Source organism: Strix aluco, chromosome 2 (genome assembly GCF_031877795.1).
Source record: "Strix aluco isolate bStrAlu1 chromosome 2, bStrAlu1.hap1, whole genome shotgun sequence".
Classification (NCBI taxonomy): Eukaryota; Metazoa; Chordata; class Aves; order Strigiformes; family Strigidae; genus Strix; species Strix aluco.
This window is the reverse complement of record NC_133932.1, coordinates 118,497,455-118,525,265: the sequence shown is the minus strand read 5'-3', so window position 1 is coordinate 118,525,265 and position 27,811 is coordinate 118,497,455. Positions and strand designations below refer to the sequence as shown.

Below are 27,811 nucleotides of genomic sequence, written 5' to 3'. Positions count from 1 at the left end.
GGCAGCATCTATGATTCCTCCATGGAATGTGGGTTGGATTCACATGTTTTACATTGGTTTAATTCAATCCGAACAAACTCTTGTTCCTTTTGTCAATATTCAAATCACTGTCTATGTGACTAATCCAGCAGAGTTTGCTGAGGTCTCAAGTGCAAGTCATCATAGAATCACAGAATGGTTTGGGTTGGAAGGGACCTTAAAGATCATCTAGTTCCAACCCCCCTGCCATGGGCAGGGACACCTTCCGCTAGACCAGGTTGCTCAAGGCCCCATCCAACCTGGCCTTGAACACTTCCAGGGAGGGGGCAGCCACAACTTCTCTGGGCAACCTGTTCCAGTGTCTCACCACCCTCACAGTAAAGAATTTCTTCCTTGTCCTGAATCAGATTAAAAACAAGAATAGGATGATTCAGTAATGACCAGGTTGCACCTATGTATGCATCATATTAACCAAGTAATTTCTTGAATGCAAATATATAATGGGAAACATTTCCTCTTGCTAAGTTAATCAGAGACAAAGGAGTTGAACTGGGTTTGGGAAGGAAGAGTCATGAGGAACTAAGGGGATGCAGTTAGGAATAAAAAAAAAAAAAAAAGAAAAGCAGTGGCTATTACAAAGAGCTTTCCAGGCAGAAGCTACAGTTAAGCCCACACCAACATGTTCCACCAACAGATCTGTGCTGGATTACAGCTGTGACCTGGAGTTGATGTGTCTGTGTGGCACTCACAGTCAGCTGCAACCCCAGGGCCCTCTGGGTGGCATCCCCATGTCCCTGGAGAAATCCCCCCTGAAAATATGCTTATAAAGCCATATGGGATTCATCTCAGAAGTGTCTCAGGAAATAAGGACAAGTCAAATTCTCAGATGCCCACTGTTTTTTCATTCCTTAGTTTTTCTGCATTCCCCATTTTTAGACTTTTTTTTCCTGGCAATTCAACTACTTGTGAAACAGCACCTGTCACTCATCCCATCAGATGGATCCTTCACATGTTCAAGCCAAGCAGTTCTTTCTTTATTTGTGGGTATTCAAGAACAAGTGCTTCATCGCCACTGAGGGGTGAAGATAATTTAGCACTCTGCAAGGGGGTTATGCACATAATTTGGAGAATGTTCAAAATCTGCTGACTTTTGGAGGCCATCAATACTCAGTGGAACAGATTAAAAAAGAGCACAGCGTGACAGGGTGAGATAGTGATGCTGATTGGGGAAAATCTACGGGGCCTGCAGAGCTCTTGGGCACTGAAGCACACAAAGCTACATGCAAAGCTGACACTAGTGGCCCTGTGCAGACAACATCAGGAGAGCTCCTGTCATGACAGAAAGCCAAGCAGGCAGCTGCATGCTCGAGCTTGACTGCTGTTAGTCAATGAGCAACAATTTGGAGCTGGAAAGTCAACAGAAATTATGCAAGACTGTAAGGCTCTGCATTTTACAGGAAATAATAAAGAAGGTTTAAGTAGGCTTCAGGAAGACCTGTTTGGCCAAGGGCCACTGAGTATCTAATGCAGAGGTGTATTCCCAGATTATACATGTACTGGAAAGGTCAACGGAAGCCTGCCACATAAAGTAACAGAGGTTGCACTGGGAAACTATAAGCCATGCACACTTCAAAGAACACAAAATAGATGAGGTAGTGGTACCTGCCCAGATCCACTCCTCCTCTTTGGGAGCAGTGCTTTTTGAATGACAGCTGTGGTTCATCAATGTCTATGTTGGACACCGAACATCATTAAGGAAGGATGCAGACACCATCTACTCATTGATGTTCCACAAACTTGAAAAGATACCAGTGGTGATCTATACACTACCTCATACCTAAGAGGGAAATGTTACCAGCAGAGTGGGGAGTGAAGTCAGCTTGCTGGAATGATTCTGCTGACCTGAAACAACCAGACAAAAACAAATAGCAAAGTACACAAAAATGCTGTTGAGCTGAGGGCAGCTTCCTTTGTCAGAGCAAGGCAGATCCTGCTTTGCTGGGGTTTGGGGGAGGTGGGGCTGGACTACAATATGGTGTTGCTGCTTGGAAGGACTCTTCTGAGTTCTGTGGCATATGCAAACCCCAGGCTAGTAGCACAAGTATCAGATAGTGTATTTGATATGTAAAACCTGATGAAGAAGCACATGAGTAGAAACAGGGGAAATATTAGATACCTTGCTAACATAAGTAAAAAAAACCATACAAACTTTTTACTAAAATAATTATTCTGCAGTTGACTAAAATGTTCATGGGCCAGTAAATGTGACCCTTTTCATGCCCAAATTTTTCTGGTTTTCCTACGTTCCTTTGCTGCATTTCTACAGGTGATAAACAAACGTTCAGTATAAATAGATGGACTTTTAATATTTAAGGCTAGATAATGATCAATGCTTATGATTTATGACCCCCACTGGTAAATTTGGTCTACAATTGGAGATAACAGCTAGGGACTGAACCAGAAGTTCATGAAAAAACTCTGTATTTTATGACAGTATAAATTGTTATGAACAGCCACAGGAAGGGTGAAGTGGTTATTCTGTATTCACTGAAGTTTCATGGCCCTTGTCTGTAACAGGATGGAAAGGCATAAAGATATTGGCTCTTCTCCGACTTTGTGCATTAAGAGGCAGAGAACACTTTGAACATGGCAGTAACCTTGGAGTACAAAGGCTGCTGGTGAAGATATCTCTGAAACTCTTCCCCTGGTAGCCTGAATTGTCTGTCTGCTATTTTAGGCTCTTCATGACATTCTTATGAACTTTACATTTGTGCTTCCCAGTCCTGACTTTTCTGATAGCCCCTTTTCCTTGCCTGAAGGACACTGTCTTTTCAGCCCTGTCATTCTCCCCAGACTTTTTGTCAGCAGCTTCCACAGGCTGGAAAAACTGAGAACTTGTCTCACTTATGTGTTTGGTTTTGTTGAGGACCAAGAAGTCCCTGGTGTGCAGAATACTTCCAGAGAGAAGAAAGGCTGTTCCCTGGGCCTGACTCAGACAGTGGAAGGTGACTTCCAAGCTCTTTGGGGAGACAATTGTATTGGCTGATTTGACAAGAAAAGATAAGCTGCAAACTGCCAGGATATTCCCTGAAAGATGTCTCCAGGATTTCTGTGCACTTCTGTGCAGGTGCACTTCAGCTGCACAGAACCAGGGAAAGGACCTCAGGAGGTTATCGAGTCTACACTTAGACTGAATCAGCTGGACTTGAACCAAACCAAAGGGACCAGATCATTCAGGAGTGGAGCAATAATTACTGCTAAATTAATATAAGGAATGAGTCCTTGATTTCTGGCTCCGAAGGGTGGTGGAGCTCCAGGGAAGGTACCAACATCTCTCCACCTTGCTTGTCATCATGCTGCTAATCTCAGAAGTCCCAGTAGAGCCCATTGCAGAGACCTGTGGGAAGAAATCTTGTAGACACAGAAGAAACAGAGCCATCATGCCGAGAAATGGCAAAGAGCCACACAGCACCTCCTCAGAAATGCCACTGAGATTGTTCCTGAGCAATGGATGTATGCAGGATTACAAAAACTCCATGCAAAGACAAGAAATATGCCTTTCAACCAGCACCCCAAGAGAAGGAAAAATTAACCCCCTTGGATCAGGAATGTTTCTTCCTCTGCTCTCCACTTTAATCAAGTACACCATAAAGGGATTTGCTTCAGGAAGGGAAAGGTGGACATCCAAGATAACCACCGTCTTTTGCAATGTGTGCATTACCCATGTACTCTCAGTACTTATTGCTAAAAGTTAAGGGCTCCATCTAAGCAGGTACTTGGTGACTTGCTGGTGTATTCTAATGGATCAGTAGATCATTTCTTTTGTCAAGAAAAATTTCTGACAGGTTTCTGCTCCGTCTTATTTGAGATTCTTTCTCAGCACCAAAATGTGACTGCTGCTAAGTGGTTCCTGTATGAACAGACTTTTTTATGAGTAAATGGTGGGTGGCAGAATAAATTGACTATGGAAAAAAAAATTATTCCTTTGTTATCTGACTACATAAAAGGGTAACATTTTGAAAGAGAGGTTGGAGGGATTTGGGGCACCTTCAAGGGGAAATGCCCTAACCCTGTACATTGAGTGCGTGCAGTGTTGTGTTAGCTGGGACTTCCTCACTGGACCTCCCTTTTGACTCAGTCCACAGCCACACCTGCCCATAGCGCTGTCCTGCACCCTCACATGTCCCTGTTCCTCAGCACAGTCACATACACTCTGGTGTGTTACACAGGCTGTCCACAGATGCCAAGAGGGAGATCATAGTTGTGCTAGGATGCCTGCCAGGAGACCCCCAGAGTAACTCCCACATTTTTAGAAGACTGAAAGAGGTTAGATTTAGAAAGAAATTATTTTCTGTGAGCGTGGTGAGACACTGGAACAGGTTGCCCAGAGAGATTGTGGATGTCCCCTCCCTGGCCAGGTTGGACGGGGCTTTGAGCAACTGGATCTAGTGGGAGGTGTTATGACCCATGGCTGGGAGGTTGGAACTCGATGATCTTTAAGGTCCCTTCCAACCCAAACCATTCTATGATTCACTTTTGTCCCATGCTGCTCTGTCTGATCCCAGTAGCAGTTCTGGACTTGCACTCCCTCTGCTTGATTTCTCTGATTTCTCTCTTCTCCTGACCTGTGTGTGCAACCCTTTCCCAGTATGGCACTGGGAAGGACTGGGATGTCTTTCCTGGTCAAGGAAGCACAGGGGATCTGGGTGTTGGGCTGTCTTGGCACATAGCTATGCCTGCTTTTGTGCAAAAGTGGAAAAGAGGAGAAAGATGTTCCCCAAATATGCTGGGCTTTCAGAGAAAATGGAGAGGGAGGAAGAGAGTTGAATTTCAGGTCTTGGTGACCTACAGGCTCTGGGCTTCAAAATTAAAATGAGATCAGGCATTACCAGGAGACATTCACAGCGGGACTCACCTTTTAGGACTGGCGTGGGGAACATAGTGGCCCTGCTGGTGCTTGCACGATACAGGCTGGCTGATGGCCTGAGTTGTACAGGGAGTAACAGTTGGACATCAGAAAAATGGGATTAAAACAACCCTACAGCAACACTGTACATGTCTAGCTTGTGAAAAAAAACATAAAATAAATCAGGTCTAAACCACACAAGATATTTCACTGCTAGGTATTTTATTGTTAGAGGTAGAGCATCAGGCAAGGGTACTCATAAATCAACTGCAGTGGTTTCTATTATTTTAAAAGAGATAGAATCTACTGGAAATTATTCTGATCAACAGCATTTATGTGAAGCTACAAGGAAGTTCCAGGCAATATGCAGAGTTTCCAGTTCCCACCAGGGATTGCAATTGCTGTTGAAACACTTCATTTCCAAACTGCAACCTGCAATCTCAGGTGAGGTCATTCTTTCTTGTGTCAAGACATGTTGTGTTGTCCTGTAGCCTATTGTACATCCTGGGAACAGGTATTTTGCCTGTAAATCAGCAAAATACACATGCATGTCTATAATTTCAGAGACAGAAAATGTTAGCATAAAAGCCAAGATTGTTCATGCCCTTTTAGCTATGCACAGCTCAAGCTGGCCTGCTTAATTGTATTTGCATCTCTTTTTTCTTTTCTATCACACTCGGTACACTTCCAGCACTACCCACTGGTGTAATGGCACTCCTGTTGATGTGAAAACCACATCAAGATCACTAAAACCAGCTAAATTAATTTTTCTTTTTCCTTTTGCTCATTTGATATATGCTACGACAAAGTTGTGGCCACAGTCTGGCTTCGGGAATAAAACAACTTGCGCTCCCTTTGAAATTCCAGAGAGCAAAGGAAGATATGGGGAAAGTTGCCTAAATGCTCTCCAATAAGCCCTAGAAGCTACTGACCAGATTTCTGAAATCCAGCACTTTCTGGTAAGCATTACATTTCTATACCACACCCCAGGACAGCTAGGGAGGGCTTGCGAGCTGTGCCAATGCGCGGAGTGTACTCTCACCTCTCTCTGTTGAGGTTAGACATCTCTCTCCTGAGGTTAGACCATCCCTTTGGATGTGGAGCCCAGAAGCTGCTCCTTTGGATGTGGACCCCAGAAGCTGCTCCTTTGGCATGGAAGACACTCCCACAGCTTTTCCTATCAAAAGATGAGCAGCTTGCTTTCTTCTAAAAGCTGATGATGATGATTTAATGTAAAATGTAGAATCCATCAAGGATCCTCTCTTTTTTTCATACCTGTCTCATTTATAGAATAACTTTTAGCTATGTTACAGTACATTACACCATTTTACAGCCCAGAATACTGCAATATGACATTTACAGACATAGGCTACAGCTACAGACATTAGCAACCACTGCAGCCCAGCAAGAGCAGTCTGTAGAAACAGCTGGTGCTGAGGATCCAGCAGTCACAACGCATACATGTCTAAAGGGTTTGCTTTGGGCCAGTCACCATGGACTGACTGCTGGGACAGCTGAAGCACAGGGGCTGTGCTCCAGAAGAAGGTTTTCCAGATTTGCTCAATCTAAAAGAGACTCAGGCTGATTCCTCAGTGTGAACCAAAACACCGGAGTGGAGGTAATCAGAGGATTCACTTCAGCAACATGTTCCTGTCCCTGGTTAAAATGCTAATATAGTAACATTCTTAGGCTGTCCCAAACTCACCCAAGATTTGGAGATTTTTTCTTTGCTTGACCTGAGAGGACTCCAACCTCTATCTCCTACTCCCCACACAATGCCATAACCACGAGGCTGTAGGTTAGTCCAGGCTGATGTTGGTACCCACCTCTCCCACAGAATTTCTTCATCTGGGGAGAGGTGAACAAAAGTCATCAAGACAAAAGGACACAGGAAGAAAACAAGATAATTTGTGGGAGAATTTTCCCTGAGGACTAGGGGACTCAGTTGGGAAAGGGGAGGAGGCTCTGGAGCCTCTGCTCCCAGGACTGTTTACGCATTTTACATTAAACACTGAATAAAAGGCTGCAAATATGATTCAGAAGCAGCGTTATGCTTTCCTAGCTGCCAGTCTTAACCACCAAATGAATCAGGACATGTCTTGCATGTTCTCTGTCCTTCTGTGCAGTGTCCCACAGGAGTGAAGAGTGTCCCTTCTTCCTTTCCTGCCTCCACACCTGGCTGCCAGCCTCGGGAAGGAGAGAAGTAGAATTGATGGAGAAGTGGAATTGAAGGAGAGATGTGGGATTGAACCCTGCAATCTAAACGAAATACAGGTCTGGGTGTCCTCCTTGTTGGGAGACAGATAGCTGTCTCTCCCTTGTTGGGAGACAGTCTATCCAGCGGGATAGACAACTATGCAGACAGCTCCATTAGGAAAGGAGGCGTTTTGTGAGGTGCCAGATCATGCCCAAACACAAACAGGAATGTGTGCAGCATGCTGACAAAATCCTTCAGGGATGTCGGTGTCTCCTTCTCCCTGACCATGGGTTTGTGGTGCAGAAGGAACAGCGTGTCCTGAGGGCACCCTGCAGCCATGCCGGGGGCCAAGGGGGAAAGCTCTGAGGTGCCTCACTGACGTGTTTCCTGAGGAACCATGTTATGTGTGTCCACACAAGCAGAATAGTGACCTCCTAAGCATCGTTTATTTTCAGGAGTTGAGAATTTAAGAACTTCCCTCCAAAAGTGATAGTTAATCCCCAAAATAACACATATCCAGGCTTTTGCTGACAGTGGTGCTGGGATTGACTAGTGCTGACAGTTTATCCAATGTTCAAATCGGTTTAGCAGCACTTATGTTTACCAAATTAAGATAAAATAATGTATACAAGCTTTAGACTAACTGAAGCATATCAACCACATGAATTTTCCAGGAATTTATCAAGATAAATATAAAATTAATTGAGTTAATCTGAACAGTCTTTCTGATATAGAAAAAGTCCAAGGAAAACCAGATAGGCGTTACCTTTCAAGCATGCCACATCAGACAAATACACCTCAGGTATGACCTGGCTGAATTTGATTCTGCTTCAGATTTGCAGATTGGGCTGCATGACCTCTCATTTCTGATATTTACTTTTTTTGCTTAGTTCATGTGTGTGGAAAAAAGTAACATTTCTTCCTAACAACAGATCCATTAGGAAAAAATGCATTTGCTGCTGTTTTTTAAACATGTTTAATAGGTTGTTATTCTTCAGTGATTAATTTTTCAGTGGTCAATTGGATAATGCCTTCCAGCTCTTTGGTGAAGGAGGCTGTATAATACCGGAACTGTTAAAAAAAAAAAAAAAAAAGAAAAGAAAAGAGTGAGAGTTAGCTTGCTAAGGAGCTAATTAAGCTGGTGAATCATGTGTGAACGAGGTGATGTTGCAAGACCATTCTGGACCGGGACATGTAGCTGTATTGTACTTTGGGTCAGTCTCCAGAAGCAGTGGTGTGTCTGAAGAGCAAACTTGGGTTCATGAGTAGCTGGCACAATGTCTTTGACTGCCAAAACCTTTGACTGCTAATCAGGGTTTTCCTACACAGTGATAAAGGGGTTGGATAGGTTTTTGGGACGAGTTCCAAGAGACTATTTAGGTACTTGGTAGGATTTAAATAAATGTCAGACACCTACGTTCAGAGATGCAATAAAGAAAACCCCCACCCAGCTGCCACCCAGCCCTCCAGTCATTTAAATTCACTGGTTGCCTTCCACTATGACCTGCAAGTTCACCCACAGCTCCTCTTTTCGGTACCGCTGGAGGGGCCAGGGGGTGAAGGGACCTCCTCCCATGCAACTCCACCTGGGTGTGGGGAAGAATTGGGGAAATGCTGGAGGGAGAAAGTGTGGGTGGCAGTTTGGCAGCTCATGCTCTTCCTTCAGAGGAAGCCCCATCATGACTTTATGTTTTGCAATAAGCAGTGGATAAACACAACAATAATCTTGGAATCAAGGTTATTCCCCTTGGCTGTGAGGAGAGAAACCTGAGTTATGCAGTATTCCTCTTTCATCCCTAATTCCTGTGAAATATCACCAGTCAGTGTGGTTCCAGGTTATTGGTTTCATACGTCTGTGACAAGTGAAAAAGTTACTTTTATCGATGTCCTTTTTTTCCCTTACAGTGACCAAGAAATAAGAAGGTGTCTCTGGCCGTCACCCCTCACGTCTACTGAAGCACACCTTCCAGGTCCAGAAGGCACATGTGTCTTCAAGAGCGTCTCTGACCCCCTGTGGATAGCTGAACCTGCCCCCCACCTGCCAGCACGATTGGGTGACATAATTATTAATTTCATTATTAATTTCCTTTTTTAGACATCTAAATATTTTGTAGTTTTTTCTCTATCACCTCTGGGCACAGGGCAGAGCTGACTGAAGTGTCAGCTTTTGCTCCTGAAGCAGTTCAGGCAACTGGAACCCAGGGAGTTGGATGAGGAGTTCAAATTTTCCCTTGAAGTGCGTTTTATTTTCCACCATTGTGTGAGTGCTAAAATGATCTTTCCCCGAAGTGCACTAATTCTCTGATCTCAACTAATTATCTCTCATCATCTGATGATTTTGTTTTCTATCAGCCTCTTCTGGTGAAAATATCCCTTTAAATATAAATAATTACCAGGAATGCCAAAATAAAACTGAATCTTCAACCCATAGTTTAAAGCATTTGCTGGGAATTCTAATTTTGGTGCATTTATTCTGTGTTAATACAAACTATTATTATTATTATTATTATTATTATTATTATTATTATTATTATTCCTCCCTTTGTCTGAGGAACTGTGGAGTCAGAGCTGGGTTCAGCCCCATCCAGGCAGCTGCAGTGTGCAGTACATTAGTGATCCTCGCTGTACGAGCCTTATCTGCACTGGGAAACTTTGCAGGGACTGGCGAATTAGTTAAATTTTGACTAGATAAGAAACCAGAAACTGAGTAACCATGAGTGTGGCAATTTTTTCAGACAGCCTATTGCAGCTCTGTTGGATGCTTTTAAACTGTTTTTTATTATCCCCCACTGAACACATACTGTGTGTGCCTGCCTGGGAGATGTTTTGATTAAACCCAAGCCATCAGCCCTAATAACAGGATTAAATTCTCCCTCCTGTGTCACCCAGGTCCAGCTAAAAGCTGCAAGAGTCGGTCTGGGTTTCACTGTTGTAAACTTCAGCCCCAGGGATTTTACCTGGGCCACAGGGTTCACCAGTTGCTTTTCTTTCCAGGCTTTTCATATATCATAAGCAGTATCAAAGGACACAGTCTGATTCTTTCTTGAGATCATTGTCATGCTTTATATCATGTTGTCATTGTTATTTAATAATTGCCTAAATTTCCCAGATGTCCCCAAGACATGGTGGAGATGGGTCCCTCACCTGAGAAGTGCATCACGTAAAGATAACAAGAGTGTGGTGGTGTAAAATACCAGGAGAAATTAGATTAGCCAGGATTCCACTATGGTTTTGACAATACAGAAAGGCTGTACCATGCCACTCCAGAGAGTTAAGAGCATGAACAGCTCTGACCCTGGGTCTTAAGGAAGTAAAATAGCCTAATTCCCACAGATTGGGAGCCCTGGCAGGTCAGGAGCTGGCAGGGTGCAAAATCTTCCTCCTTACTGATCTTGCCATCCCAAGCTCTTCTGATTCGTGGACTTGTACACTAATCAATGGCTACCCAACATCCAAGCCAGTGGAGAAAAAAAAGCCCTCGGATTGTTAGGAGCCAAACTGTTTTAGGGAGGTCTCCCCCTCCTTCTCTAACTAATAAAACTTTTCTGTGGCCAGCAGCAAATCACTGGAAACAGCTAAAATGTTTGTGAGAGCATGATCGCATATCAGTGTGGGGGCTTTGGTCCGCACGGCACTGGGGCAGCATTGCTGCCTGCAGTGGGTGGGCACGGCCCAAATGGGGAATTATTTTCCTGGTTTGCAGATCTGCTGTGAGGAGGTAATAGCTGCTGTGAGAAATGGAAGCTGATTTTGCAAAAGGGCTGTGCAGAAAGTGGCTGAGTGGTATTGCAGTGTTTTTAAGGAGTTACACCCTTTCTATGGGCCTGGCCCAAGCCTGCTGGAATCAACAGGGATTTGCTGAGTGACAGTGAGGAGCTTTGGACCCAGCCCTGAAACATCTGCAAGCTTGCAGAAAGTGCCAATATGATTTTCACAGCATCAACGGGTGGGGGGGAGGCTGAAGTAGAAATTCTGGCATAGATGGTGACCCAGCAGCAAAGGCAGGTGGTAGCCAGGTGGTGACAAGATGCAGGGAGTGGCACTCCTGTCCATATGCCTCTTGGCAGGGATGAAGCAGAGTGCTGACTGGGGCCCTTGCTAGGACTTGATAGCTGAGTCAGGGCTTTGCAAGAACCTCTCCCTGTCTCCTCCTCCCACGGACCCACCTGCCCATTGCTCTGTGTGTCAGATGAAGCATTGGGTGCTTTTGTGCAGAGAAACCCACCCAAGCCACCCAGCTGTGCGTGCATGCTGAAGAAGCAGTCATAGTCTGCAACTGGCATCAAGGGTGCAGGGCCAAGTAGGTGGGAAATTGCAGAAGTGTTATTTGCACCCCACCCCTATCTCTTTTGGTGAAGCTGGCCAGTTTTTGGATTCTGTGGAAGTTGAAAAGGAGACTGTTCACCTTTACATGTCTAACCTGGGAAATACAAGCCTGACAATACAGGGCTGTGCAGGGAGATGGGTATACGCACTGCCTCTGGCAGGGGAAAGGCTGCTACAATGGTAGTGCTCTTGCTGCAGTCAGTGGTGCAAGGAAGTTTGCTGAGGTGGAGATGGTCTCTGCCCACAGGCCCACCTGGAGGGAGAGCAGTGGCCAGTATGGTATAGAGCCAGTGGCCAACTGTCCCTCGGGCTTCAGAGGCCATGCTCTCCATGAGCACAGCAGAAATATGTCTGTGATGATCGCACACCAAATGATTCAAAATGTGCATGGAGAACTCTTAAATGCCTGCCCCTCTGCCTTCCCACCATGGCAAGAGCAGCTCAGCGAGCATCGGGTAACAAAGACAAGAAGCAGCATGATCATTCTTAATCATCAGTCCCCAGCTACTCCTTTTGCTGCAAATCAGTAAACACAGTCTATGAGCTAGAAGTTGAGCTGCGAGTGATCATTACTCAGATGTGCACAAGAGGGACTGTTCTCCCAGGCTGGCTGCTGGGCACCTCCTCATCTTGCTGTGCCACAGTCACCGCAGTGGCAATGGGAAGTGCCAGCAAGGCAGAGCGTGCTACTTTATGCAGAACAGAAATTGCACCCATTTTTGAAAAGGGTAGAAAGGAGGACCCTGGGAACTACCAACCTGTCAGCCTCCCCTCTGTGCCTGTGAAGATCATGGAACAGATTCTCCTAGAAGCTATGCTAAGGCATGTGGAGGACAGGGAGGTGATTCAAGACAGCCATCATGGCTTCACCAAGGGCAAGTCCTGCCTGACCAATCTAGTGACCTTCTATGATGGAGTGACTACATCAGTGGACAAGGGAAGAGTTACAGATGTCATCTATCTGGACTTCTGTAAGGCCTTTGACATGGTCCCCCACAACATCCTTCTCTCTAAATTGGAGAGAGATGGATGTGATGGGTGGACTGTTCAGTGGATGAGGAATTGGTTGGATGGTCACATCCAGAGGGTAGTGGTCAACGGCTCAATGTCCAGGTGGAGACTGGTGACAAGTGGTGTCCCTCAGGGGCCCATACTGAGACCAGTACTGTTTAATATCTTTATCAATGACACAGACAGGGGGATTGAGTGCACCCTCAGCAGGTTTTCAGACAACACCAAGCTTGAGTGGTGCAGTTGACACGCCTGAGGAGTGGGATGCCATCAGAGGGACCTGGACAAGCTTGAGAAGTGGGTCTGTGCAAATCTCATGAGGTTCAACAAGGCCAACTGCAAGGTCCTGCACATGTGTTGGGTGGGGTATGAAGGGATTGAGAGCATCCCTATGGAGAAGGACTTGGGGGTACTAGCGGATGAAAAGCTGGACATGAGCCAGCAATGTGTGCTCACAGCCCAGAAAGCCAACCGTATCTTGGGCTGCATCAAAAGAAGTGTGGCCAGCAGGTTGAGAGAGGTGATTCTCCTCCTCTACTCCACTCTGGTGAGACCCCACCTAGAGTACTGCTTCCAGCTCTGGAGTCCTCAGCACAGAAAAGACATGGATCTGTTGGAGTGGGTCCAGAGGAGGGTCACAAAAACAATCAGAGGGGTGGAACACCTGTCCTATGAAGAAAGGCTGAGAGAGTTGGTGGTGTTCATCCTGGGGAAGAGAAGGCTCTGGGGAGACCTTATTGTGGCCTTTCAGTACCTAAAGGGGGCTTATAAGAAGGATGGGGACAAACTTTTTAGCAAGGCCTGTTACAATAGGACAAGGGGTAATGGTTTTAAACTAAAAGAGGGTAGATTCAGACTAGATATAAGGAAGAAATTTTTTATGAGGAGGGTGGCGAAACACTGGAACAGGTTGCCCAGAGAGGTGGTACGTGCCCCATCCCTGGAAACATTCAAGGCCAGGCTGGACGGGGCTCTGAGCAACCTGATCTAGTTGAAGATGTCCCTGCTCATTGCAGGGGGGTTGGGCTCGATGACCTTTAAAGGTCCCTTCCAACCCAAACTATTCTATGATTCTATGATTCTGTGAAATAGATTTATGTCAAGAGCACTGTAATAAAGTTCAGTGAGGGAAACAGAGGTAACAGCGGTAACAGAAAAACATACCAAGCAATTGGGAGCAGAGGTCTGCCTCACGTGGGCTGTGGCTGTGCTTTCCAGCACGCCATCACAGGGCGAGGGTGGGTGAGGCGCTGGGCCGGCATGACATGTACCAGCAGAGTCTCTGCTTGGCAGAGGGGCTGGGGGGGCCAAACTCGCTCCAACCCAGCAGCAAAGAGCTCAAGGCTGTGGTACGTGGGGTAGGGTAGGCAGCCCAACTATGCAAAAGCAGAAGAGTGGGTTCAGACCATCCCGCAACTGGTCTCATTTGGTTTTAGTGCTTTGGCATGCAGGGTTGCTGGGAAGGGCTTAGGTCAATGGAAAAACAAAGCCAAAGTTGCAGGAGGGCTGGGCTGAGGAGAGAGGGATGGAGAAGGGCATGCAGTGGGGCTGGTGTCAAGGGCTGTTGTGTGTAATAGGAGCAGAGTCTGGCAGACACTGCTGCTGTGCCTGTATGTGGTCAGGGCTCCTGCCTGTTTGATGGGAAAGCAAGACTGAGGGGAGGAGTAGGAGGGGGTGTGGGGAATTTGCAAGAGAGCTTTTCCAGAGGCTCTGATTAATCGTTTGGCACCACAGCCAATTTAAGCAATCTCTGCCCCAGGCATAACAAAGGGGAAATCACAGGGTGGGGAGACACAGCAGGGATGGGCAGGGACAATTAAGCCAGCTGCCATCAGAGAAACTGGCTGAACTACCACCGGGTGATGGCGGTGCCAATATAGTACAAACTGCTGGTCACCAGTGGGTCAGAGATTTGTGAGGGAGACCCTCTCCCTGGGGGATGGCTACAGGGCAGGAGCAAGGGCAGGCACAGAGAAGGGCTGGGAGCAGGTGTGCTCTGCAGTTCAGAGCAGCCCCAGCCAGCCTCACTTTGCAAAGATGTCATCTTGCAAAGACACAGGAGGAGGTCTGAAACCAAGAAAAGCAGCTCAGCTTTCCCCTGCAGAAAGGCCTGACTACCACCCCACCAAACAGAGCTGCCTCCCCTGCTTAGGCCACCGGATTCAGCAGGTGGTGGGAAGGTGACACCAAAAGCCCTCATTTCCTCAAGATGCCATCTACTACTTCAGCCTAACACAACAGGACGTGAGAAATTAAAGAGGGCACTGAAACCGTCATGGACTTTTCCTTAGCAGTAACCAAAGTCAGGGGATGTTTCAGATAAAGGAGAGTGTCCGTAATTAGGGTTGCACATAGTGTGACGAGAAACATCCCAGCCAAACACATCTGTCACAACTGGTCCTCCTTGCTGAGTCAATGACTTAGCACTAGTGAAGTCTTGGATAAGCTCCAGCTCTTTGATTTACAGCCATCCTTGGTGTAGGTTTAACAGGGACTGGCACAATTGTTCCTGACCCATCTGGCTGCCAGGACAGCCCAGCAGTAGGACAGTGCTGGTTGACTGCACGTTACCAGGTCCTGCTACCACGAAGCAAATGTCCAACCAACCCAAACCCATTTACAGCATGGCCACGCACATAGCTGTGCTGGCCCACAAAGGACCACGTACGCCCAATTTCTTCATTTAAGCTTTGCCCACTTATCCAGGCTTAAAATAACAACAGACATGGAACTGATCTTCTAGAAAAATCCAACTGCTGGAATAAAAACCACTGTTTGAAAACTTGTAAGCAGGAAATGAAAATACCATATAGAGAGCTATTATCCCCGTTTGGGGTTTAGCAGGCCTGCGCTTCATCACAGACCAAGAAAAACTACCCCTCCTCCACTGGAGGAAAACGTATCTGCCTTAAGGTGTTTTCCAGGTTTACTGACATTCAGCATAGGGCTATTTCAATTTGATCACTAAAAGTGGTGAGACATGATCAGGCATAATCATTAACTGATCTCCATTCATATTCCCTATATGGTACACAATTCACAGCACGCTCTGGATGAAAGTCCACAGTTCGAGTGGTTCCGTGAACCACAGCTCTGGAACAGAAGTAGCTGTGTCTCCACACTCTGGGACCAGCACAACACAGGACCTGAGCCCTCGCTGTTTGTGCCTGAGCGGACTGGGGGTCGATCCAGTGAGGTACAGCCTGAGCACACACCTTCCTGACCCTAAGGGAGCAGCTTCATTGAGGAAAGGTTTAAACCATTGCCATAGCAGGACCTGGAGCAGTAGCCACAATGAGGTCACCAGGAACGCCTACGAAGGCAAACTTTTATAGCACTTCTCACTTCTGCTTGTATTTTCAGTCTGCAGAGAGAGCAATACAAGCACACTAATATACAGGTTTGTGTATATTTTTTCCTCAACCTTGCTGGTAGACACGTTCAGAAGACTAGCAGCAATTTCTTTTCACAATGGCAATTAAAAAAGAAAATGTGCTGTGAAGGCAGGAAAGATCAGGAGTTTGCCAGTGGAAGAGAATAGATAAATTAGAGGGCTCAGCTCAAGCCCTCATGCAGGGACAGAGCTGACTAGGTATTTTCTCTCTCCTGTTGCTTGTGCCTGCACCCTGTTAGGGCTCTACTGGTCACACATAAACACACCAACCAACCTAAACCCACCTACAGCACAAACACAAAGGTGTGCTGGCACCTGTGTGATACAGTCTGATACAACAGCAGGAGGAAAACTGCACTGAGTGTAATCTCTGCTCCTAGGAATACCTTTACACCACTTGAAAGAGTAGCTCCATGATACAAAAACAATGAGGCTAATCCATTTGCACTGGTGTAAAAAAAAAAAAAAAAAGGCAACTCTGAGGTCAGTGTGTCCATAAGATTTTTATCATGGTGAGAAGTGATCCAAGACAGGAAACAGACACAAGTCACTATAGCTAGGCTCTTGTACTACATCCACCTCTTTGACCTTCAGGAGCCCATGCTTTCAGCAGCATCCCCTCCTACAAGCATACTCCCCTGCGCTCAAGAGTTAGGTGTGTACCTCCCTTAGAGTAGGGACAACAGAATTAGGGCATCAGTGCTCTGGCTGGGAGCAAGGGGTGTGTATGGACTATGTGCACTTCGGATGTAGAGTCCCTGATTGAAAAGAAGGTTTTCATAAGCACTTATCCTGCTTAAGATCTCACTAGCATTCACATATAGACTCTTACTTCATTGAGAAAGGTTAAAGTGTTTGCCTTTTATTCAGAAGACTTGTTCCGTTTCCAGTGATACTTTTCCATGTCCTTCAAACCAAAGAGCCCCTAGTTTTATAACAGTGTACCACAAAAAAAGCAAACAAATCAAAACCAAAAAAGTTTCATGATGTGATATAGCATAAAGAAACAAATACAGCTAATACATTAGAGAAATAATAAACATTTACATAAAGTTATGTCTGTTGCTATAAAACTGGTAATACGCAATTAAAAGATTGGTAAGATTACCAGGTCTGCTAGACGTTTAAAGCAAGTCTACTTAGGCTGTATCTATACTGTCATGCTGGTTTTAAGCATGACTTTGTACTCAGGACCTAGCTACCTCAATTATCCACACTGCCATGTGGTGGGCTTTCACACAACTTCCCCTACAGCCAGCAGTGTGTATGCAACATCCTCAAGCTACCCGTTCAGACTCAAGCAGCACTTGCAAAGCTGTAAAGAAGTAGCCTATAGCTGCCTCCTCCCTATGAATATGGTATTACAGGGTTTATCTGCATATGCCTGGTTAAGAAACAAGATACAGTCAGTTGTGTGCTATTAATACCTTAATTAACATGGAATGTTAAGATTTTAGAAAAATATTTTAATTGTCAGTTCACAAGTAAAAACTATCACTATTACAAAACATATTGTAATACTAAAGTATCTAGCTTGGAAAGATTTTTGTTCTTATTGCTGTTGCATGTAGTTTTCAGAAGCTGTGTCAGCATGAAGGTATTGGTGGGTTTCCCACTTGTCATAGTTAACTTGTAAGGGTACTCACAGGAAGATACACTTTCCTATTTAATCCTCACGCAATTTTCACATTTAGGCTGCCCTGGCTTTTTTTCAGACATGTGCATAATTGACACCTGACACTACGTATCAAAGTCTCACCCAACTTAAATTGTCTCATATAAAAAATTTCATTTGCAGCCTTTAAACAACAAACATTCACTCCAAAAAGAGTGAACACCAGCATTGACACCATCTTAGCTACTCGAAAAGCCTATAACTGTGTTCTGACAGCTATCAGATATTAACTCATTCATTTCATTTTGTTTGGTTTCTTCCTTATTCTCATGGTTAGGGTGATGTTTTGGATTTCCAGCTTTTTTAGACCTTCTGAGGAAAAATTTTGTCAGTAAGTAACATAATTCGGCCACATTTAAAAGAATGCAAATACTAGACACAGCAATCATGAAAATAGTAAACACTGTCTTTTCAGTAGGTCGAGAAACAAAGCAGTCTACTGTGTTGGGGCAGGGCCAAGCATTACACTTCATTAAACGAGGCATTCGGAACCCATCGTACATGAAATAAAATGCATACATGAAGACTGCTTCAAAGACCAGTCTGAAGAAGATGCTGCTAGTGTATGTCCACCACAAGGAACCCTCAATACGAAACCTCTGTTTTCTGATTTCTTCAATGTCCTTGTATTCACATTTCTGGTCTCCCTTTCTGAACTGCCTTTTCTTCTCATGCCTCCTGTAAGCTACATGCATGGCCACCAGCAGCGCAGGTGTGGAAACAAAGATCAGCTGCAGGGCCCAGAGTCTGATGTGAGAGATGGGGAAAAAGTGATCATAGCAAACATTCTTGCAACCAGGTTGCAGAGTGTTGCAGATGAAGTCATCTTGTTCATCTCCCCAGACTCTCTCTGCAGCCACAACCAGGATCATGATACGGAAGATGAACAGGACTGTGAGCCATATCTTCCCGATGCTGGTGGAGTGTTTATTTACACCTCCTAAAATGGTATGCAGAGCTCCCCAATCCATTGTCTTGTTTTAATCGTCTGACCTAAGACAAGACAAATAAACAAAACTAAGATTAATCAAGATGAGAAACAAATACCATCAAGCATGTGGTATAAGATAAAGGCAATATCATATAATTGCAGCATGTCCATTGGCTGTGGTAACATTTTGTTGATGCAGTGGTCTTACCTATAAGCAGTCATAAATAATAATCTAATCACATATCAGCAGGTAGTATTTCATTACTTGATTACGCACATGGTATCACATTCATTCAACTTCTAGGTGCATTTGCCAACTGAAAACAACTATTAACCACATTAAGTAGTAGGAAAAGCAGACAGGGGAAATTAATGAAAAAAGCCTTGAATTAAAAGCTACAACTTCTAGTGGTTTGGTAACAGTAACAAAAGAATAGAGAATAGATAATGACATCAGTCAAAAGTAAGGTAGGTGTTATGTCAAAAAATAAAGTGTTAGACAGCAAACTCCTATATAAATTAAGCCAAGTTGGCCCATCCTTAGCTTTAGAGCGTAAACAAGGTTTTCATGAGTACATTCCAGCAATAAAGACAGACCTTGAGGAACGGCTGCTGATGCTCTGCACCTTCCATGAGCAGGTCTGGATAACCTGCATTCACAAATTTATAAAATGTGACTGTAGGGCTCTGTCTTGTTAGAGTTCAAGAAAATTCCACAATAGTATGAGGCAATGAAGGTGAAGTCTTAGTCACTATCCATCTAATCTTGAGTTTGATGTTTAAAAATCAGTGCTTAAAGATTCATCCCAAAACTGCATTTCTCTCCAACTACAAAGAGAGCCTAGGGTAACTAGATAAAAACACCTTCATTGCCAATGCCTGTCAGATGATTGATTTCCCCCCCCCCCCCCCCCTCCACCACCACAGACTGCAGTACTCCTAGAATAGGAGAGACATTTCAGAGGCTGGGAGAGTGCTAAAGTCAACATTTGAAGAGTTCAGACAGGCCAGCAGTAGCTCAGACTTTTCAACAGAAGCATATAGTTTCCAGTAGGTGAGTTTCAAAGTACTATGACTGTAATGACTTAAAGGATTTCACCTGTCTCCCACATACCTCCCCCCCGAGGAACACCACAATTGTCTGTGTTTGTTCAGCTTCCACAAACAGCCTTTCACATAGAGCATTCAGAGGCATTTTGGCCCACCTTCCACCCATCCCTCCACTTCAGATGGATTTACAGAAAGTTTGCAAGCTACTCTGAATTCAGCATTTCTTGTGCCTATCAGCCAGGACCCTCTAAAAGTGCTCACAGATCTGTTTGCTCTGAAATTCCTCATGAAGGTTTTTATTTCTCAACTTCATTAATTTCTTTGCATCTCAGAAACCATTTTTCTTTGGCATTTACAGTACAGGGCACCAATAAGCAAAATCACATTTTCAAGTTTTCTAGAGAAGAGCAGTCACTGGTGCAAAGGCCATCATATCCATCACGTGACAGTTTTTAACATTTTCCTAACGCTCAGCTGGGTCACACTGCATAAGGAAGAAAATGAAGACATTTCTTTGCAGTTGTCTTCCGCATCACAATCCCATTCTGAGTAATGTCAAAAACCTTTCTGCTTTACAGCAGAATTACATATAATCAGTAACACACAATAATACAGAGCATCAGTCAAAGTACACAACTGCTCAGGGAAAAGGAGGACATTTAATTGTCATATGAGTGCAAGGTTTGGGTTTTTTTTCTTGAGTTATTGGAATGTAAGTGTAATCTCCCTTCACTGGTCTCAAACTGCATTTCTCTCAGGTTATGCTGGTTGACTGTGTGGGGTTATATTTCAGGAGGTGAAAAACAACAGGGGGACCGAAGATTTTCTTCAGATTGGAAAGAACCTTTCCTGAGCCTCCTTCAGGATGCAGAATCTGTGTGGGCTACTACCCCTGTATCAGTCTGAGAACAGTCCTGGAAGCAGAGTTAGCTTCTTATCCTGCTAGGTTATTTTTCCAAGAAGAAAGCTTATATTTGTTTCCACCCCTTTTTTACCATTTACTTGTTCATCAATCAGAGCAGCCTTTCTTTCAGGATTTGTTTTGGAGATCATTGTATGTTAAACAGAGGAACAGTTACAACTTTATTAGCGTTTTTATTAGTGTTCTCTGTTACTATTATACACACATTGCAATTACAGTACTTATAAAATGATACTACAACTAAGTATTATGACTAGAAATACTTATGCACACCTGAATATAAATCCTGTAGAAGACTGGCACCATGTAAACTGTGGCATTACACACACCATTCACCCATCCTTTAACTCCAGACTTCTTGCATTTCTTCTCTCAGTCACTGTTCCTTCTCCCTGCCTGTCAGCCACCTCCTTACAGTGTGGAAGGCTGAGAAGTGGAACCTGTATATCCCTTCCTCATAAGCCCCATTTCTTACGCTTCACCTCTCACTGTACACCAAAACTGCTGCCTTTCTGTTATCACAGCTTCACAAGGATTTGTTTCCATATGGAATCACTCCTTCCCATCTCCCTGTGCAAAAGGGGATTCAAAATTCAAGTGTTCTCAGGGGTGTAGTTAAAAGGTACCTTGCTTTCAGTGGCAAAGTTAGCTCAAAATGATTCCCCACCACTGTTTGCTCCTGAGGTCACACTGCGGTTCATCTCCTGCAACTTTGAGGGTACATTATAAACCAGGTGGCTTGTTCAAAAGTTATTCTCAGTACTGGTATGTTTTAGGTTTTTTTAAACCCAATCCGTTTCACCAATCTGCTTTACAGCACAGACCCACAGAGCATCTGAAAAGCACAACTTCATTTAAAAAACAGGCTGCAAATTGCATGGGTAAGAACGAGCGGTCAGTGGGGAAGAGGGGCTGGCAAAGCTTTATTGCTGAGCACAATACATCGTGAAACTATACTCTTCATCTGACTTGCTCCATCTCCTTTGAGTATATTGTGTTTGCTAAGCCAAAACATGGTGCTTCAATTCTAGCAAAAGCATATCTGTACCTGGATCAGTGCAGAAAAAGCCACACTTTGCAGAGGCAGCCTTTCACCCCAAGTCTCCTAGAGACATTTTCTCTCCTTCCCAAAAAAGCCTTTGTCTTTCCTATCTGCCCAAACTCTCCCACCCTGCACCATTCCCACCTACCTTTCTAAATCCTCCATCTCTTCAGCTCCTCCTGCCATCATCCTCTATTCTTTCTGCTGCTTGCCAAGCTAGTCACCAACCTTTGCCCCTTCTTGCTGTACCCTCATGGCCTCTCAGGCTTGTTTTTATGCTGGTGGAAAGTCATATGATTTCTGGGACACTCCAGAGTGATACAGGCACTGATCAGATACCAGTAAAGTCCACCTTCTCCCTGAAGGGTGGCACAGTTAAGATTGTAGGGACATACTCAGGCAGCCTGAATTCCATCCAAATACTTTGGCCCCAGCATTTCCTACTAGCTGGTTTTAAACACACAGTGACCCAAGCAGAATTTAAGTTAACAGAGCATGGCCCTTCACGCTATTAAAACATCAGTACAGATCACTCCAGCTAAACATCAAGTTTGGGCTAATACTGATGTGATGGCTCATTTACTCTTAACTTACTAAAAAGCTAAGATGTAGACTCACGATTGTAGGCTACCTTTCCTCCAGATACTTGCTTTTAAGACCTTTTAACTAGCAAGTAAAATATTAACTGTCTTGCTGACCAAAGAAGAAGAAAGCAGGAAAGCTACTTCCTTTTAATGGGTAGTAACTCTTATTTTCAGATCCAGTCCAGATACTACTTTTATGTGGGCAAATCCAGCTAAATACCTACAGAAATAACAGTATGTTGACAGTTAAGGCCTTACCTGCTTTGCTGGTCTCAGAAGCACAGTACAAGTTAGACGTTAAAGCTCTGGTGAATTTTTTTTTTTTTTTTAAATTACAGTAGGAATAAGGATAGGGACTCGCTATAAAGGAAGAAGCTGAGAAGAGCAGAAAATAGCTGAAGTCAATGAGGTTGAATAACTAAGCATTTAGAACCCATTCTAACATGGGAGTGTATTTAAGTGTTACATTTTCCTTAAAAAAAATTGCAACTGGGCATGAAAATAAGCCTTTCCAAGCCTCAGCACAGATCTTTGCTCTGCTACTAGCTGAACCTTCTGTTCCATTTCAACAATTAGAGGATCACAATAGCATATGGCTGTTACAGTAGGAGTTAAAAAACAATCATAAAAGATCACCATGTGCCACTGAAAAGTTAATTATGAGGGAAACTCTTCTATATGATCACACAACACAGAGACACATAAGCAGATGTTCTGGTTTGGGTTTGTTTTTTGTTGGAGTCTTTTGTTGTTTTGTTTGTCACTAGTAGGTTAGACAGCAGCAAGAGAACTACAGCTTAACTATTTCTGTAGTTCTCCAGCTTCTGGGCAGTGTTTTGAGCTCTGTGCTGCCATGGCTAGAATGCCTTCTACTTTAAAGTTAGCTCCTATAAGCCTACATTAAAAGGAAGGCAGACCTGGTGCATACAGCCAGTGAAAATCCCTCCAATTCACAACAGTGAGGACAATTATCATTGAGCTCCTGTGTCGTTAACAGACTTTTTTCACTCTTTTACAAAGACTGGGAAATCATTAGTCAATGGTTAAATCCACAGCTTCAGCAAACCACAACTAGAATACAGTAAAGGTAAAAACAACTTAAAATACATTCCTTTCACATACATAGCACGGTGCTTGCTGCTATAGGATAATCAAGCAAACAAGTAGTCATTAGCAAGTATTACGATATTTGCTTATGCTATAGGAACATCTAGGAGTCCCATTCAGGAAGAGTTTCACAGTATGCTAACTTACACATAAATTCAGAGTAATTATACCCTTCTCCCCACAGCTACAAATTGGATACCAATTTACTTTACTAGAATTACACAGAAATATAGAGGGTATTCATGATGTCTCCACTCCTATGAGAATTTTAGTGTAGGGTGTACCAAGAGTTACCAGTTTGGTGTGACACCCTACCACTTTCAGTAGTACCTCCAGATACCGATACAAGATCGGCAGTCTGCCAAGACAAAAGTCACTTTATCCCATGTGGGAATTCGTTAACCGAGATAATCTTTAAGCAAAAAAAAAAAAAAGCACTGGTCCTGATCATGTCTCCCCACCCCCCAAGCTGGGGACAAAGGTAACTCAGACACCCAAGAGCAGCAGTTCTAATGCAGAATTTTTTGCCACAGAAAAGCTTCAAAACTTCTAAACTGCATCAGGCCCAAGATCATGACCAAAATTATTTTATGACCCAACTTCACACAAGAAGTATTGCTGTATGTTGAGGTCTAGTGTGCATTGAAAGGCCCTGCTGAGATCATGACCTGAAGGGAAAGTTGTAAGCAGTTAGCACTGGGAGCACTAGATCTATAGGGGCTGATATCAGCATCAAGGTGTCTTAGAGCAGTATGTGCTGTTTTATACCCACATTTGAAGAACACACATATCTGTATTTCAGCAGGTTTGTATCAGCATACCTTCACCCTGCCAACCTGGGGTCTAGTTTATTGCTAAGCAAAACAGCAAGCACTTAATTACTAATGTATCGATTTTGTTATTCTTATTGCTGAGTTGGTTCTGGTATTGTACCACAAGAACAGCAGCATTGCCAGATCCGAACCACGGAAGCTTCTAATAGATACAGATTAACATCTTCAAAAACCAGCATCCTTTTATTTCACCAAGAAAGGCTGCCATACATGCTACAGCAATTACTTGCTAACTCTCTCAGACTTCCTACCTAAATGTCAGCCTGCCCCATGCCTCAGTTTCCCAGACATTAAACTGGGGATAACAAAATCTCACCATCTCACAGGGCTATTCTGAAATGCTCCTCTACAATTACAGGCTTCACAGACTCATACTTTGTTATCAGCAGACCAAGACAGATAAGTGCCAGTACAAAGCTGGAAGTAAAGAGCTTGAATTCAATCATCCTGGATGTTCCTGCTACCTGAAAAAGAATACAGCTCCCTACACTGCTGTAGCTTTAATGCAGAGTTCAAACTGTAACAAGATGCAGCTTTGAACTCAGACTTTGGCACCTAAAATCCTTTAATTTCACTATTATAGGCAGCTTCCAGCTATTTTAATTTTACAGCGGTACATTAAAAACTTCAAGGAGCATGCAGCTGGAACTCTATGAAATATGAACAACTCCACTTCTTTCCTAAAAAGTTGAATAAAGATCAAAAGAGCAGTCTAACAATCACAAAAGCCTGTGCAGTTCTCTCTAGTAGCTCTTAAACTTTGTTCTGAACACCTATCTCCAGATCAGAGTGGAAACTGGAGAACAGAAGAGCCATGACAGAGAGATTACAGTGTATCTGATTTGACACAAGAACAGGCAAAGACTAATCAGGAACAGGAAACCTGACAGTTGCAGGTCTGAACACTGCAAGCATTGTATTTTTCTTCTACTCAAGTTTATGAAAACAGGAGGCATTCTTTGCTCTAATTAAACCTAGTGTGAAACCCAGATATGGCCCTTAACACAACAGATTAGGACTCAATATGTAGGCAGTCAAGTGTTAAAAAAAAGTATACTAGTTAAGTATCAACAGCATTAAGGGTTCAGTTCTATCCACGATGATCTCCTTATGACTGTCCCATATTCATGCCCCTACATGAGTTTTAAGTCATTTTCCAAACATGTTTGGAAATACCCATAGCTATTTTACTAGCCTACAACTGTAAATGGAGGATAACCATCCTTCAGAACACCTCTGCACAAAATTCACTCCACTTGTGGAAAAACAGGAAATCAGGAGTGCCAGTAACACGTGAAGGCATAACAAGACAGTGCAAGTCCTATTAGAATTTGGTCCATCAGCCATTTTCCTCCCCGTAAACCTCTCCTTCGAAATGGGCTTTAAATTTCTCTCTTTGAAAGGAAGTAAAATTCCTGAGGACTATGTCTTCACTGATGCAAGTGTCCTATTTACCATATTTTTAAAGAAAGTTTTATACACACTGTGCCCTGCTCCCAGTTATGAAACTAGCAACTTTTTAGTTATGAAACTTTAATGTTTGTTTATTTTAGCCTGTCATTTAATTCCCATTTCCTTCTCCCCAGACTTAGGCAAATGTCTACATCCCCTCTGCAAATCTGCCCACTCGCATTTCAATGTAATATTTCCTACAAAATTGGCAAGTGACTGTCCTCCACACACAGACAGAACTTACACATTTTTGGAAATGCTAATTAAATTTATAAACATTAAGATTTTATACTGCAGTGCAGCTTCTCCTTGAGTACGTATTTTGTTATAATTTCTTTCATCAAAAGTAGAGACAAAAGCAACTTTTTCCCCTTTTAAAAAGATCTATTACAGGAAGAAACATTTTTATGAGATAAGAAATGGAATTAGTTTTCAACTTTCTTTTATCAACTAATAGGAGATGTGTTTCTCTTTTTCCACATTCCTTCTGTTTTGACAGCATGTTATCTCTCCTCATACATCATCACTTCAAGTTTTTCCTTACACAAACTGGTGTTCAGCCAGGCAAGAGTCACAGTTCTCCTCCTTTCAGATAACTCATCAATCATCATAAAATAACAATTAAAAGCAGTGAGGAACAGAACAAGGGAAAACGTCAAAAGAAAAAACAAAGATTCCACCCATGCTCCTGTCTGGCGCAGTTTCTGGAATCACTGATTTCACTGGAACTGTTCACACGAATAACAGAAAGAAGCAACTTGTAAAGCATCCTCTTTACTCACAGGTACCAACTGAGCTTATCCAATGTCTTATTAAAAACTTGTATGTATATCTGAGTGCTGCTATTTTTCCAGTTAGAGATAGTTGCTATACCCTTTTCACTGCAGAATTACTTTCTGCACAAATTAAATGAGGTTACCCAACTAATCTACTTGGGTTATGCTTCAAGGGATGCAAAACAGCACCACAGTCAGAGGCCCAAGCTTCAGAAAGCTGAGAGGACTAGCCTCTGTCAGAACAGAATTAATTAATCCAGATAAATATTTTAATTCATGGCTTTTTATTGTTCCATTTTTAGCTCTGTGATATGTAGCCCTACCAGTTAGGAGACTGACAGTTCTGGGGACTGAAGTCTCCCAGAAACCCTGATACATGTGGTAGAGGTACAGCCTCATGGCTCTGCAAACCTGTTGGAAATCCCACCTGGAAAATTACACTGCAATGCCTAGTTGACACATGGAGGTGCCTCCTTCTTCCAGGCTGAGGCTTAGCCCACCATTGCCTTGTCCTCTGAGCTGAGCCTAACACAGTCACAAGCACATCCTTCTGCCTGCTGCCTTTCCTCTGGGGCTCTTCAAGGCAAGTTCCGGGCAAGCAGGGTTTCCAGGCTTAACGGTGGAGAGCAAGAGATACCAGAAACCACATACAACTTCTTTAACAAAATCAAGGATTAAAATACATTTTATTCTGCTCTCAACTCAGTGCACACACATACATTGTGGTAATCCTAAACAGAATCTGGGCCCACATCCTCATATCATTTCACACAGGCCACAGCCAATAAAAACTCCTTAATGATCAGAGTCACAAAACCTGTGTTTAAAAGAACATTCTTAAGACAAAAGGCCACTTCCTTCTTTCAACCCCTTGCCTGTTCTCTTAAAGTATTTCCAGGCTACATAGTGATAACTAACGGAGCACAAGACAAAAAAATTAATTCTTCTATTGGGGACAGAAAGAAGAAGAGAGATTCTGAAGATTGGAAACGTAACACTCAATCTAGGAAAGCCCAAAGACAGGAAAAACAGCCATTTCCAGCACACCACAGGAACACGGTCAGCTACCAGCTACTGCCATCAGCTAAGCAAGCACTCCTGCCCTCACTCCAACATGTCCCTCGCATTTTGTTTAAGGGCTTGAGTACTCATTCCTTGTGCAATCTTATCCAGCCCTGATACTCAGAAATACATTTATTTCTGAGTCATACCTCTAATTTCCTATTCCCCCTGTAATTCTGAGGAATGTTTCCAGTGTGTGATCAGACACTCACAGGACCTGTCAGTTTTACTGATGCAAGCTGTTTACCTTCACGAGGCTCTCTTAACATCTGTAGGCGTGTCGCAAATTACCTGTAATTGCGGAAGCCTTTATTTTGCTTGGTGTTTAGCTGGTCGGGTACTTCACATAGCGTGCTTAGAGCTGTTGGGAGAATATGAATTAAAACAGAGAGATTGTTAGGAGTTAAATGGATAATCAACAGCGGCAAGAGTATTCCCAATTAACGCCGGGCGCGGGGTTCAAGCACCCCCCCCCCCATGCTTAAGTTCGGCAAGCGAAACCGAGAGCTCCCTAGCCGAGCAGGGGTGAAGCCTGTCGGGCACGGGGGTGCAGCGGGCACGGCG

General features: G+C 43.7%; 1 protein-coding gene across 3 annotated transcripts; it reads right to left on the bottom strand.

The window, feature by feature from the left end:
- Positions 1-16,653: 16,653 nt before the first annotated feature.
- Positions 16,654-27,608, bottom strand: LOC141920286 (gap junction beta-6 protein). Of its 3 annotated transcripts, none has more exons than XM_074816986.1 (2): positions 27,539-27,608; positions 16,654-18,481 (listed from the first exon to the last, which is right to left on the bottom strand). In XM_074816986.1, exon 2 carries the CDS (start codon positions 18,457-18,459, stop codon positions 17,668-17,670), a length of 792 nt encoding a protein of 263 aa, XP_074673087.1. In that variant the 5' UTR covers positions 18,460-18,481; positions 27,539-27,608; the 3' UTR covers positions 16,654-17,667. The 3 variants fall into 3 exon arrangements, with proteins under 3 accessions (XP_074673087.1, XP_074673088.1, XP_074673089.1); XM_074816987.1 differs by lacking the exon at positions 27,539-27,608 and adding an exon at positions 21,582-21,616; XM_074816988.1 differs by lacking the exon at positions 27,539-27,608 and adding an exon at positions 19,017-19,071.
- Between the last annotated feature and the right edge of the window lie 203 nt (positions 27,609-27,811).

Excerpts from the sequence above, each read along its gene's own strand:
- LOC141920286 (XM_074816986.1), bottom strand. The coding sequence starts at position 18,459 with ATGGATTGGGGAGCTCTGCATACCATTTTAGGAGGTGTAAATAAACAC.